Source organism: Chelonoidis abingdonii, chromosome 3 (genome assembly GCF_003597395.2).
Source record: "Chelonoidis abingdonii isolate Lonesome George chromosome 3, CheloAbing_2.0, whole genome shotgun sequence".
In the NCBI taxonomy this organism is placed as follows: Eukaryota; Metazoa; Chordata; order Testudines; family Testudinidae; genus Chelonoidis; species Chelonoidis abingdonii.
The window spans coordinates 85,160,334-85,175,795 of NC_133771.1; the positions used below are offsets into that span (position 1 = coordinate 85,160,334).

Below are 15,462 nucleotides of genomic sequence, written 5' to 3' on the forward strand. Positions count from 1 at the left end.
CCATGAAGAGGAGATGTGAAGGTGGACTCATCTCATCAGTTTCAGACTCATTTGTATGTACATGTTTACCTGTTTTAACATTGTAAATAACTGTCATTTCTTTTTTCAGTTAAATGGTTAGCTAATTTATTATAGGATTGGCTGCAAGCATTGTCTTTGGTGTGTAATCTGAGGTACAACTGACTGACTGAGTAAAGCGACTGGTCCTTTGGACAGGGAGTAACCTGATTATTATTGTGATTTTTGATATAAAGGGACCATCTATCACACGGACAGTTTTGCCTGGATGGCAAGATAGAAAGGAGTGCCCAAGGGAATTGTCTGTCAATCCATGTTAAGGCTGTTAGGGGGTTCACATCTGATACTTGTTTGGAGAAATCTAAGTATAGAACTCAGAACCAGTTTGGGGTTTGTGCCCTGGTTTGTAACAGTCTGCCCTGAAGTTGGCACTCATGTTCATGAGCCGCTCCAGACAGCATGATAGCATGGCTGACAATTCTTTTTGTTTAGTATATTACCAGGTTCAATCATCACTGGGATTCACAGTCTATTATATACAATTTTAAAGTTCTCAGCCATTTGGGGCTTTTTTCCCATTTTACGAATTACACCCATGTGACAGTACTGGTTTTTACCCAGTGCATAAATATATCCCCTCTCTCTCTCTCTCTCTCTCTCTCACACACACACACACACCAGTGTATTCATAATGATAAACACCTCCTATCTTGCAAACTTTCAGACAGCTGAGCTGAGCAAAATGACTGCAGTTGTCTTTTAAAATGATAATGTATTTTTGTTCATAGGGCATTCAATGCCCAAAGTTGTCTGGATGTCTAACAAAATTTTACTAATAGCAAAAAGGCAAATCACACCTGTGCAGACCAAAATGGAAAGATCCTGAAGACTCCCCTAAATGTAAATCAAACAGAATCCATTCTTCCCTCCAAAAAAATCTACCACAATATAAAACTAAATAATCAAATAAATATGTTTTGAACTTCACCTAGCAGGTTGCCAGAGATGTACTGTACTCCTACATGTCTTGAAGACACAGCAGCATATGTATGTTAATTCACCAGCCTATCTTTTAATTCACTACTATCTATGGCATCACTGCTTCAAAACAGATACTAAAGCGTTAGCAGTGGTAACATTTCTGTAATATTGTGGTAGATGTACCTGGAGCAACATCCAGCTGTCAATCTATTTGCACATACAATAGAATTGTGCCAATTTTTACAGTGAAAGAATGTCCCAGTTCAGACGTATCTGTTCAGTGGTTTTCTAACAACCAGAGCTGTTACTTGTTAGAGTAATAGAAACATTTTTTACCTTAGTATTCTGTAACTGAGCTAGGCTTGTGCAAGCATTTGCTAGAAGAAAGTCTCCACTCAGGACAGCTATTTTATTTCCAAACTGCATGTCCTTCAGTAGGCCATCACAGGACTTCAGCTCACCAATGTTTACTATCCCACGATGCACCAAGAAGGCAGTGTGGATCAACTCTGTAATCTCTGCCAGACTTCTTTGACTTAAAGCAAAGATAAGAGATTTATTTTTGAAGCCACAAACACAATGCATATTTTTGATAAAAAGCCATTCTCCAGTTCCTCGTCTACACAAGAATGTTTTATAATTGTTGCTTCACCATAAATCTTTAGAAATCGCAGTTCACAAGAGGTAATTAGAGAGAACATGATATCACCTGGGCAAGTATAGCATGATAGGGTCAAATCCTCACAGCTTCTGAAGGAAAGATATCTTCCTCTCAGTTTTATTTTATTAACTTTCTCAAAGAATTCAAACATGTAACTAGTCAATATTTTTTTTATATATTTTTAAAGATTTTGACAATGTCCCTTAAAAGAAACTATTTATTAAGAAACCAACCATAGGGTGCTCATAGTGGTGAGGGAACAAGAGGTCAGGAGTGGATTAAAAACTAGCTACGCATTAGAAAACTGCTGCAATAAATGACTGCTCCCTGGACTGGAGGAGGGGGAGTAATAGTAGGATACCGCCTCACATTTCAATAATGGGGCCAGATTTTCTAATAGACAGGCAGTGGGCAAATGACATTTGATGATGAAACTAAGCTGATCTGTTTAGTAGAAACTGGAGATTATCTAAATTCCTCTGTGCAGCATAATGCTAGATTAAATTTTACTTGGATAATTTTACAAGTCAATTTCTCATTCTGATGTATTCTAATGGGCTCAATATAGGAGGCCCCAATCCCTGCATGGAAAAAGAAGTATTTTCTCTTTCTACATGGCTCCCCTTTCTATGGCACTTTTCAGTTTTGGAGAAGAAGAAATGATGTAACAGCTGTAAGAACAAAATAATGTTAAATTTGGTGGACCAATATCAGAGTGTAAGGAATGTTCAGGGGAAGCTGATCACAATCCAAGTCAACCCACAGAAAGAGAAAATTACACTTTGCGAACCCTTAGCCAGTAAGCAATCTATAAACAGCAGTGGCACTTGCCTCTCCTTCAGAGAGTGCTTACCTGACCTTCTACACTGAAGTATGAAATAAAAAGAAGAAGAGGATAAAAGGATTTTTTTTTCTGAAGCGGTGATGTTTGGCAATTAATCTGACTTCAAGGAGACCAGACACCTGAGCCTATGCTAGAATCACAACATGTGAAGCAGGCACAACAACTGAATGCGAGAAAGCAGAATAATACCAATCAAGCAGCAAAGCAGTAAACCAGTTTGTTAATTTCACAGTTTGGAATTCTTGAAATTGGTACATTTAGGCCCTAATCTTGCAATTTAAGATGCACAATCACAACTTTACTTACTTAAGTAGTTCCACTGATGTCAATGAAAATGACTCACATGAGCAAAGTTATGTATGTACTCAAGTGTTTGCAGGATCAAGGCCTTAGATACCAAACATAAAATTAAACTGTAACCCTGCACAGAGCCCTTTTAGGTTCTCCATACTTATTCCCAAGGAAAACGGTTCAACACAGATTTATTCTGTAAATAGATTACCCCACCTACCCATAGTGATCCATGTAGGTTAGAGTTCTGCTGCATCGAAAAGCAGGCAAGAAAGCAGAGCAGCTTGGGGGAGGTGAATTGAGGCTTCCATGATATTTATTACCATAGAACAAAAATTATTCAATTAAACGGTTTTAAAAGATGACATTATTTATTATGCACTATTTTGCTTCCTGCAGGGAAGTGTTACACTTGAGAGACACAGCAGGGGGCAAAGCATTCACCATTTAGGCAACAAACTTCAAGCCTAACATTGTCTCTCAAAGAGGCAGGGGAGAAAATAATTCAGTATACACAGCCACACAAATGACAAGGTACTGTACATATTCTAGCCTTGGGTATACCAAAGGGTTAACAATATTTCAAGCACTGAAGAAAAAAAAAAAAAAAAAAAAAAAAAAGGACTAACAAGACATCCCAATGCTCCTGCTGTCATTGTCAGGGCACCCCTTGGAGGAAATGTCCGTATCAATTCAATTTATCAGATGGACAGCTGATCAACATTAAACAGACTTGCTCTCAACAGGCTGAGCTGAACTACCTGTTAGGAATACTAATGAGAGCCCTCTGCTCTCTACAACAGAGTTCTGCCATTTCCGACTGCTGAAGATCCCAGGACATATGGGGATCCCTAGTGATGAGCACATAAAGCTTCAGCTAACTCAAGTGATGGCTCATTTCCCTCAGATGAAGGCAGACATTAATATTCTGAGATCAGACCCACCTCTCTGACCCCCAACTACTGAAGCAAAACAACGACTGTCCTATTTCTTCATTTAATAAGCTTTTAATGAAGGAAACCAAAATCCTCTCTTTGACTTCAGCACAGCGCTCCATGAAAAGGTTGCATAAATACATCAGTGTCTACTTTCCAAATGCTCGGTATCTGGATTTTTTTTTCCATTTTATTTTCTGTATTCAGTTTGCTCTCCAAACAATATTCATGCTCTCACGAGTACCATGTTATACACATAATTTGGGGAAATTATCAGATGTCCTCTTTACAGAAAGTCTATTACTTATCTTCTGATCAATGTACTATTTTCCACCAATTTATCTCTCTCTTAGGGGAGTTACAACTTGGCTCTAAAAATTTTCTGCTCTCAAACTTGTTGCAGAAGCCATCAACCTAGGAGATTTTTTTAAATAAATTTCATTTACTACATTTTATTATTTTTATTGTGGCAGTACCCAGAAGCCCATTGCACTAGGCACTGTACAAACACAACAAAAAGATGGTCCCTGCCCGCAAAGAGCTTATTTATTTATATACTTAGATTTACCCTTTTTTAAAAGGCTCTTAACAAAATGCTGTGACAATTACATTTACAACAATACCCATCCTACAGCATTACTTAGTGAAAAACAATCATTTAAGTCTCATCCATAACAATACATATTAAGACAGTACCAAATATATATATATATATATAAACTGTACAATACTCCATCTTGACCAATGAACTGAACTAAGCTTAGATGACTGATTCGTTCTCCAGTTAATCCAAATACAAATAAATGCATTTAGGTGTGATCTTATGGAAACTTGGGTTTATGGTAGAGAGTCTCATATTTGCACTATTACATGGACCACATCTTAATAAAATCATTGCTCAGGAATCACTGCTACTCCCATTCATGATATACACTGACCACTTTCCCCTCCTATTTATGAATGTGCAGTCCTCTCCAACTGCACTTTCAGCATCTCTTTCAGTCGGCCCACTTCCTTCTCTCTCCCACTCTCTATTGATGTTCCCCAAGGCTGTCCCTGGCACTCTGCTAATCTCTCTTTACACCATGTGCTTAGGTGTTCTCTTCAGCTCACACAGCTTCAGCAATTATCTGCATGCTGATGATTTACGAATCTCTCTCTCCACCATTAAACTGTCTCCTTCCATCCAATCCCAAATCTCAGTTTGTATCTTTGACATTTCTTGGATGTCTTGTCACTTTACACTGAATGTGATCAAAACCAAGCTCCTTATCTCCCTTCCCAGAGCTTCTCCACTTTCCTACTTTATCACTCTTGAAACCATCACCACCAACTTCTCCGACATTCAGGCCCTGTAACCTGAGTGACATTTTTGACTCCTCCCTCTCCTTTGCCCCACATACCTAGGCCATTTTCAAATCCTGCTTCCCCCTCAGCATCTCCAAGATCAGCCCTTTCTTTTCATCCCCACAGACAAATCACTGGTTCAGCCCTCATTATATCACAACCTCCTCTATGGCCTCCCAAACACACACTGTGCCCCTTCAAGTCCATATAAAATGCTGCTGTCAATTTCCTTGCCTGTCAGTCTGATCATACATATCCCCCCTATGAATGCTTCCTTTGGCTTCCCATGAGATATAACATGTAAATTTTGTCACCACCTTCAAAGCTGTACATAAATATGCCCCCTGTATACTTATCCTTCCTTTGTCAAGCTTTGTGTTGCCTCCCATTCCCTCTGCTCAGCTAACATCCCCAACATCACCTCCCTGTTTCTCACACAATAACTCCCATGCCTTCTTCCATGAGTACTGTGCACAAGGGACAGAACTCCCTAAATTCACTTACAACACCCCACCCTGTCCACATAGAAGTCCTTTTGCAAAATCCACCACTCACTTCTTCTGTATTGCCTATAGTAAATCAAGTTGAGTAGTATATAAATTGTCTATGCTATTCCCCTTCCGCTGACCTCCATCTACCTGTTTGTCCTTAGGCCTGTCTGCACACAGCTTTTGCATTGACTTAACTACATCAGTGCAAAAGCTGTGAATAGACCAGCCCTTAGCTCTGAGCTCCTCAGAGCAGGGATCCTTCTTAAGTAATAACAATAGCAATCATAAGACTATTCTGCAAGGCCAGGTTAACAGTAGGCCACAGAAGATTGGTTTGCAATAGGAAGCTAGGAATGTTTAAGTGAATGCAAGTTTCAGTTTTGTGGACTACCGAAGACTGCAGCAAAACTGCTGAACCTCAGCCTCTAAAGATCACAGCCCTACATCTGTGCATTTTGGAGGACCCTTGCCATATGTATTTCATGGAATCAGTTACAAATGTCCTCAGATAAACTGCCCTAACAGCACCCTGAGAGCAGCAGGCTGTCTCTGTCATGCCAAGCAGGGAAAATGTACAGTTCTCACAGAAAAGCCAGCACAGATGTGCAGGCATCAGTCCTATTGCTATATATACACAAATAGCTAAACAGCAGAAATAGAAAACTTTCAACATTTGCTGAACAATTGCCAATTTATATTCCAGACTTTTTTTTATATTAACTCTTTGCATCATCTGAATGAGACTGACTCTCAGTATATTACTCTGAAATCAATGTACAGCTATTACAAAGATGATCATGTCATGCAGATATTAATGCAAGTTTTGAAGCCCACATGATCATTTATGATAATAGCAAAAGGTTTGACAGACTGATGCAAAATAAATAAAAATCTGTAAAGACGGAATAGGTTTGAATAGCGAATCTGTTATGTTAATTTTTTAATTATATATTTAACAATGTGCTTTCATGTCATCCTGATTGTCCTGTTTGCTTATTTTATCAGGCACATTTTTTCATATTAAACTCTAGCCATTCATCTTGAGTGCAAACAGTTAAAATGGCCTTACTCATAGACTCATAGGTCAGAAGGGACCAACATGATCATCTAGTCTGACCTCCTGCACAAAGCAGGCCACAGAACCCTACCCATCCACTTCTATAAAAACCCCTAACCTATGTCCGAGTTATTGAAGTCTTCAAATTGTGGTTTGAAGACCTCAAGCAGAGAATCCACCAGCAAGTGACCCATATGCGGCATGCTGCAGGGAAGGCGGAAAAACCTCCAGAGTGTCAGCCAATTGCCCGGAGGAAAATCCCTTCCGACCCAAATATGGCATCAGCTAAACCCTGAGCATGTGGGCAAGGCTCCCCAGCCGCAGTCAAGAAAGAATTCTCGTGCAGTACACTCTGATCCCATCCCATCCAACATCCCATCGCAGACCATTGAGCAGACTTCTGCTGCTAATGCCACACAATTGCAAAATTAACTATCCTATCATATCATCCCTTCCATAAACTCTATCAAGCTTAGTCTTGAACACGATATGTCTTTTGCCCACCTACTCCCTCGGAAGGCTGTTCCAGAACTTCACTCCCTCTAATGGTAGAAACCTTCGTCTAATTTCAGCCTGAACCTTCTAGTGTCCAGTTGTACCCTTCGTCCTTGTATCTACATTAGTACTAAGCCTAAATAATCCCATCCTAACGTTAATCCCCCTGATATATTTATTTAGAGCAAGCATATCCCCCTGGAGTCTTCTTTGGTTAGGCTAAAGAACCAAGCTCTTTGAATCTCCTTCATAAGGCAGGTTTCCATTCCTCGGATAATCCTAGTAGCCCCGTCCTGAACTGTTCCAGTTTGATTCATCTTCTTAAACATGAGACCAGAACTGCACACAGTATTCCAGGTGAGGTCTCACCTTATACAACGGTACTAACCACCTCTTAATCTTTGCTGGGAAATACCTCGCCTGATGCACCTAAAACCGCATTGCTTTTTAACGGCCATATCGCATTGGCAGCTCATAGTCATCCTGCGATCAACCAACATACCCCCAGGTCCTCTCCTCCTCTGTTGTTTCCAACTGATGTGTCCCCAATGTATATCGAAAATTCTTATTATTAATCCCTAGTGCATGACTTGCACTTTTTCACTTAAATTTCATCCTATTACTATTACTCCAGTTTACAAGGTCATCCAGATCTTCCTGTATGGTACCCAGTCTTCTCTGTTTAGCAATACCCCCGCTTTGTATCATCCGCAACTTTATTAGCACATTCCCGCTCTTTGTGCCAAGGTCAGTAATAAAAAGGTTAAACAAATTGGTCCCAACCGATCCCTTGAAGGAAACTCCACATAACCTCCTTCCAGCCTGACAGTTCACCCTCAGTACGACCCGGTTTTGGAGTCTCCCTTTAACCAACTCCTAATCCACCTTTCAATTTTCATATCATCCCCCATCTTTCCAGTTTAACTAACATTCCCCATGTGGAACGTGTCAAAATGCCTTACTGATATCAAAGTAAAAATTAGATCTACCGCATTCCCTTTGTCTAAATAATCCGTCACCTTCTCGAAGAAGGAGATCAGGTTGGTTTGGCTTTGTGCAACAACTTACTGTTATGATACATAAGTCAACATGACATTAAGAGACATTATTAGGGAGTTTACGCTCAAAATTTAGGTTCTGTTATAAAACGGTTTTCCAAAACCTAATATAGCTAGAAATGTAAAAGTGTTCTCGTGGCTTTAAAAAAAGACAGTTTACACATTTCACGTGCAATGTCTGCAACTCAAACTCTGAAACCATATGTTATCAGAATAAGTGAACTTGACTAGTTCATTTTCCCTGTCAAAACTGAATGAAGTGTAAAAGTAAACAGATCAATATAAATTGTGACAAATACATATTTTTAAAAATGTTAATAATCTGAAATACTATTAATAGCAGGAACTTGGAGCAACATTTTTAAATGAGCACCTTAAAATAGTCACCAAAATGTATATTTAGATACCTAATAGTCTGATTTTCAGCAGTGAGCACCCACAGCTCTTAGTGAAGTCAATAGGAGCAATAGGTGCTCAGCTTCTCTGACAATCAGCCCATCTTAATAGATGTGACTAACACTGGACACCCAAACTTGAAAATTCTGTCCATTATTTTTTAACCTGATAAAAATGCAAGGGATAATCTATGGAGGTTATGTTCAATCTCTCTCTTTCAAAAATTTCCAATATATTTCCTCAACTTAGTGGCACTTATGGTGTGTTCTATCTGTAAATTCAAAATAAACCAGTTATTCTTTACTTGAAATGTAGGTACAAGGAAGAAAATATTATTGCAATCACTAATGTGACTCTGAGTTAGGGTTATTTCTTCTAATTAATTATTATTTCTTAAGTGCTGATAGTACATTGGAGCTAACCTGGCACCTAGTTTTAGTGTCTTTTTGTGACATATCAACAAGATGTATGGAAAATCCTCTGTAAATGTAAGCGCAAATAATAAATTCAAATTGATCCTGTACACTGGAGTTATAATGTGCCAAACTGAGAACACATTTATTTACACGGCTGAAAAGGTGAGACTTTTACAGTTTTCTTTGCCATTTGTCCATCAAATGGAATTTCATAGTTAATGGAAATGTGACCCAAAGTGGAAATGTGACCCAAATGGAAATATGACCTCTATAGTAAATAGAACTATAGAGGTAGAAAATCTGGTTCTCTACTTATGTACACCCCTTTAGCAAGGGGAGAACAGGAAGTGAAAGTTTTGTGTTTACTTTACAATTAACATTTTGTTGTTGTTGTTGCTAGAGGTTGCAGTTTCCACTGCTGAAAGGAAAAACCTAATGAAAAAACAGTAGTCCTGAGACACATCACTCTAACTTTCTATCACATGATCACGGCTTTATTATCTATTATGCAAGACAATGTCTAAAGTTGCAACATCTAAAGGTTATCTGATACCTACTACACTGAGGACTAAGCTGCTCAGCCAGGATGAAAAATACCTGTGACTGTCATCCTCCACCTCAAAATGCATGAAGTTTAAAGGAATAAACCAGCTAATTGTAGTATATTGTGTACCCTAACTGCAACTTTGTTAATTTATTTTTTATTTCACACAGTTAAAAAATATACTATGTATCTTGCCTTTCTAATATCTCTTTCCCTTCCTACCTTCACTCTACTATTTCTTCACCCTCACCTCTCCCTAGAATTTATCAGTGTCTTCTGCATAATCTTCAGGGTATTTTCTCTTTATTCTCTCCCTCCTCTTACATTTCTTACCTTCTCTCTACTTACATTTTATTCTGTTTCATTTTTCCTTTCTGTGACATACACAGGGTGCAGTTCAAACTAACAAGTGGCTGTGTCACCCCTGCCCTCTAACTTGGGGTGCCCTTCACAATGCTTTGCTGCTGTAGCCTTCAATCTGGACAGTTCACAAACAGCCTCCAGGATGCAAGTGACTTTCAGCTATGTCTCTCTGTGTGCTGCAGCCTTCCAGCCACACTGCAGCTCTTACCAGCCTTGATTATACCAAAGGGTGACCCCAATTCACTTCCAGTCTTAGATTTCCCCCCAGAAATGTGCTATACTGACCAGCCATCTCCTGGACAATTCAAATGTATATAAAGTCCATCATTTCATCAATAGAAATAACATACACTATCTTGTTATCCCAAATGGAGTTTCACAAACACTTCAACACACTGGATTAGATAAAACAAGTTTATTAACTACAAAGAGAGAGATTTTAAATGGGTACAAGTAATGAAACAAAGGTCAGAAATGGTTACAAGATAAAACACAATCAATGCTTAAACTATGTTAAATTCAAAGCAGTTTTCTCACCACATGCTTTCAGCACTTACTGTGCAAACTTCTTAGGTCAGAACCCCTTCTCCAGTTCAATAGCTGCTTCCTTTGTCCCTTTTGGTGCACTGAATCGATGGACAGTTGAGGGGTGTCCTGAGGTTTGTGTCCCTCCTTTTTATAGTATCGGTCCCCCTCTTGGAAAAGATTTCCAGATGAAATTCAGAAGACAAATGCTTTATCTATACTGGACTTTTGTCAGCAAAACTTGTGTTATTCAGGAGTGTGAAAAAAAACACACACCCCTGAACAACAAATGTTTTACCGATGCAAAGCAGTAGTGTGAACAGCACTTTGTCAGCAGGAGAGCTCTCCTGCTGATAAGGCTACTGCCACTCATTGGGGGTGGAAGTCTTCTGTCGGTGGGAGAGCTCTCTCCTGCCGACAAATAGCAGCTACACTGCCGCCTTTTAGTAGCACAGCTGTAGTGGCACAGCTGTCTCACTAAAAGGTGCATAGTATAGACATAGCCAAGAGTCTATAGGGACGGATGTTCCCTGCTGCTTTCTCTCACCTGTTTGAGGTTTCTTTATCTATGCTTTCTGCTTGATGACTCTGTTCTCTGCTTAATTTGCATTTAGACAGTAAACACATTCCTTTGTTTGAGGCAGGCCTGTTTGCCAACCTCAGTTTGGAGCATGTGTTAAGAACACCATACAATGGAATCTTATAACTTCACATATAATGTTGTCACAGACGTTTTATCAGTACAATAATGAGCAGCAAACTATGAGTTTTCAAATGATACCTCACAAGGCATATTCTGTACAAAGATTATTACAGTAGCATATAGGGTGTAGACACAATGGTACATTCTATTTGTCACACTCTCCAACTGCAACTTCTACTTCCCCCCCATCCGGCCACATCAATTGCTCTCCTATCAACCATCCCTTTCTCACACAAAACATTTGAAAAAATTTCCAGCAGCTTAACAGCTAGAGGATTAAGCCTACTAACCAAAGATTAATTTAAGTGACTGATACCTATTGTCCAAGGACAATGCCCAAGGGATTCCTTCCAGGGTTCTGTGCTTGGGCTTTGTTCTGTGGCTTTATCTTTTGTAGTCTCCAACAGGTCAGAATCTGATAAATTTGAGTGTTCCTCTACCACTCCTGGCTGATGGAAGGGAAAAGGTGCATCCCTCTCTCTGCTTCCACCTCTACTCTAAAATCTCTTGGTTGCTGTTGGGATGGGGGCAGGGGTTTCCTACAGTATTTAAAGAGTATACATCTCTTTATTTGGTTCTACTAAGTGAACTGCTCTAGTGTCTGCCTCTGCAGTTCCTCCCAGTTTTGCCTAACAGGAACATGAAACCGACTTGTCAGTTTCACTGCTGCCCATAGTGTTCTGAATAATACTGACCTGACTCTTGCTCATTTCCCTCTGCAACATCTTGGGAAAACTGTGGGCAGCAACAGCAGCCCCCAGGAGCTGTTTACATCAATTTATAGTCTGTTCACATTTGCAAAGTTATCATCATAGCCATAAGGATACAAAACTTTTTTTTAAATGAAAACTTAGATACTGCAGCCATTAATGCTGATGTCCATACTTGCAAGAATAAAGCTTACTATTTGACACAGATAACCTTGTTATTAGTGAATCCAGTTCTTCAGGAGAAGAACTGAATTCTAAGTTAAGAATCATCAAAATCAGAACTACATTTTTCACATTACAATTATTATCTATCATTTATGTAATGGAAGCACCCAAAAGCCCTAATCAGGATTGGTGTCCCATTATCCTGGAACAAGTATACCAACTTTTATTCTACTTTGCTATATATAGAGATTCATCATCTCAGAAGATTTCACTATAAGCAGGTTCTGCAAGAGGAAACAAACTGTTCAAGACTCATGTCTATCTTCTGAGGGTATGGCTAGACTTGGAAATGTGCAGCGCTGGGAGTTACAGCTGTGGTCGTACAGCTGTGTAGGAACAGCGCTGCAGTGTGGCCACACTCACAGCTACCAGCGCTGCAGTGTGGCCACATTTGCAGCATTTGCAGCGCTGTTGGGAGTGGTGCATTGTGGGCAGCTATCCCAGCGTTCAAGTGGCTGCAACGTGCTTTTCAAAAGAGGGGGATGGGGTGGAGTGTGACAGGGAGCGTGGGGGAGACAGAGAGAGTGGATTTTTGGAGCAGACACTGTGACAGCTCCCTGCCTTGCAAATTCTGGCCATTTCCCCCACCCCTCTCTCAATCACTCTTAAATGCAAAAAGGCTTCAGACCAGATAAGCAGCTTCTCCGAGGGACTCCCTCCCCCCTGCCGTGCTGTTTGTCTCCTCAAGCAAACAGCTGTGAACATTCCAAAGCCTCGGCTCGGCTCGCTCGCTGGAGCAAAGAGCAGCTGTGTTTGGTAGCTCCGGGGAGTACCTTCCGGTTTGTTGTAGACAGGAATTCTGGGATACCTCTTAATACCCTGGAGGCCAATAACAGCGCTGGTGAGTGTCCACACCTGATGAGCAGCGCTGCATCACCAGCGCTGGATTCGCTACACCCGTAGCAGACCAGGAGTACAGCCAGCGCTGCAGCCAGGGAGTTGCAGCGCTGGCTGAGCTTTGTAAGTGTGGACACCGAGTAAGTTGCAGAGCTGTAACCCCCTCACCAGCGCTGCAACTTGCAAGTGTAGCCAAGCCCTGATACTTAGGCCTTTGTTGGCAAACCAATGTACTTGGTGCTACACTATCACGCTGAAGTGGGAAATACACAAAGAAAGACTAGAAAATGGAGAAAAAGAAAGACCATCTACAAAAACATTGTGTGTGTGTGTATATATACACACATACACACACACACACACACACACACTTACTTTACCTATCTGTATATTTTCTTTAATTACAGTTTACCATATAACCATTAGTGGGTTCCAGCTATGCAAGTCACATTTATTAAAGGCAGCATGTCAAATAGCAGTTGACAATTACAGGCTCTATCAATACACATTATGCCAGATGGTAATGAGCCATACACAAAGGGCCAGCCATCCAAAATAATCACACCATTTTCCACAGAAATGTTGAAGAGGTTATGGTTTATTACACAGTGCTCATTATATATACTGTGGCAGCATTAGCAATTTTTCCTTCATTTGTGTCTCATTTAAGACTCTGTCCCCATAAGCACATTCAAATTAGTACACAAGGTTAAAACCATTATGGTCAGGGGAAAAAATTAAGTTGCATTTTCTTTTATAGTAATGGTGGATCAAAGGTCCCAGAAATCTATTATTTTCTCAACTATTATCTAACAAGTCACTAAATAAACAACAACGGTATTTACTGCCAGTATAGCTTTGACATGAACAAAGCTAGACCATTTTAAATGAGCAAACACTATATTATTTAATCAAAGAAAAACTACATGAAAAACAGTAAAGTTGAGACACGAAGTGATAAAAGTCACAAAATTAAAAGATGAAGATGAACTGTCAGACTTGGCTTTAATTTCCTCATTTGTACACAGTTTATTGCTTTAAACAGTGTTTAAATTTTTACAAAAGACAACTAAATATTTTATGGAAGGTTAAAAACATTTACTGAAAAGACTGGAATGGCATCTCTTAGGTACACCCATATTAAGGCATTTAAAACACTATTTACACAGGGGTGTGTGTGTGTGTGTGTGTGTGTGTCCGTCCATCCAAGTAGAAAACAATACTTGGGGACATTTGTTCTCTTGCTTTTACATTTGTTTAAGAGCTGCGTGGGTGTGAAGATAGTTATCTATTTCTCAGTGGCAAACATTTCAATGTTGTGTCAAGACAAAATGAGGATGCACTTCATACTGGTTAAAAATGTGAAGCCAAACCCCCAAATTCAGAGCGGCAGGCAGTGTTGACAAGTCATATATTGAAGTCTTTTAATGAGTCTACAAAGTACAAATCATACCACTAAGAATTGTAGATTTTAAAATCCTTCAGGACAGGGACAGGGGTTTTGCCCATTGCTTCTGCCAGCATGACAACAAGAACAGTGTTTTCACTGCCTGGAAGTTGTAACCTGCTCTATACCAACTGCATCATCAGGTTCAGTCTAATGCATATGATCAATTTATTTTTTGTCATTGGCACAACTATGTCCTCCGCTCCTTCCCCATCGGCCAAACTGACATTTGTGCAAACAGGTACGAGTATTAAACAAAACCCAGTCTCCTGACTCTGTTATAATGTACGCAGGGTATTGGACTAAGTTAAAGGTGACAGCAGAGAGCAAAAACCACAATATAGGGGACTGTGATAACTGTTTTATTTTAAAACAGATTTCTAAACAATTCAGACAATGAGTGGAGTTGAATTCCTTATTGGTAGTGGCAGGAGGCCACCAAGAAAAAATATTTGGCCCAGTGGCCATATACTTATGAAATCTTTAATTTCAAGCAAGATCTTTCCTAAGGACACATGACCTAGGAGCAGTAAAAGAGATAATATAAATTAGCACCCATCCCAAGCTGTTACCAGCCTTCTCCTTTTTGATATTCCAATGTCAAGCATTTTCTCATTCCAACGCCTAAACAAGGCTACTGTTCTATGCAGACAACTTCACAGAGCAACCACTGAGCCCTCTCATGAGAGCTTGAGATTCTCTGAAAATCCAACCACTTTCTGCACTGAAGCAGGGGAGGGGGCTGATGCTCAATTTATTATTCCAACTCCCAATCTCTGTGTAGTGAGGGGAGTTAACTAATCTCACCCCCATTTATTATATCCCCACTGTGGGGAATCTAATCCTTGCTCCCAAGACAAATCACCTGAAGTTGTCATCCTGTGAAATGAACAGTTTAAATGCACCATGAAAAATCTTATTTGCTAATCACAGGAAACCTGCTCAGTGTTCACTTACTCATAAGGCCAGATTTACCTATGCCATGCAAGCTGACATGATTACTTCAACGTCCAGATACACCTGTGTCCTCCCACAGCTGCAACCGCAACAACCTCCTCAACCTGACAGACATACCTCCCTATCTGATTTGAGTGACAGTTAATTGATACTTTGTGAAA

At 39.9% G+C, this 15,462-nt stretch overlaps 1 protein-coding gene across 5 annotated transcripts in view; it reads right to left on the reverse strand.

Annotated features, from left to right (window-relative positions):
* The window catches only part of PDSS2 (decaprenyl diphosphate synthase subunit 2), a 211,467-nt gene that overhangs the window by 85,716 nt on the left and 110,289 nt on the right, over nt 1-15,462 (reverse strand). For all 5 annotated transcript variants that reach the window (XR_012655520.1, XM_075063862.1, XM_075063861.1 and 2 more), the window contains one exon: nt 1,336-1,534. Coding sequence is in view for 4 of the 5 variants with exons in the window: in XM_075063862.1 (XP_074919963.1) it covers nt 1,336-1,534 (199 nt within the window). In the remaining variant the exon portion in view is untranslated. The remainder of the gene's footprint in view (nt 1-1,335; nt 1,535-15,462) is intronic.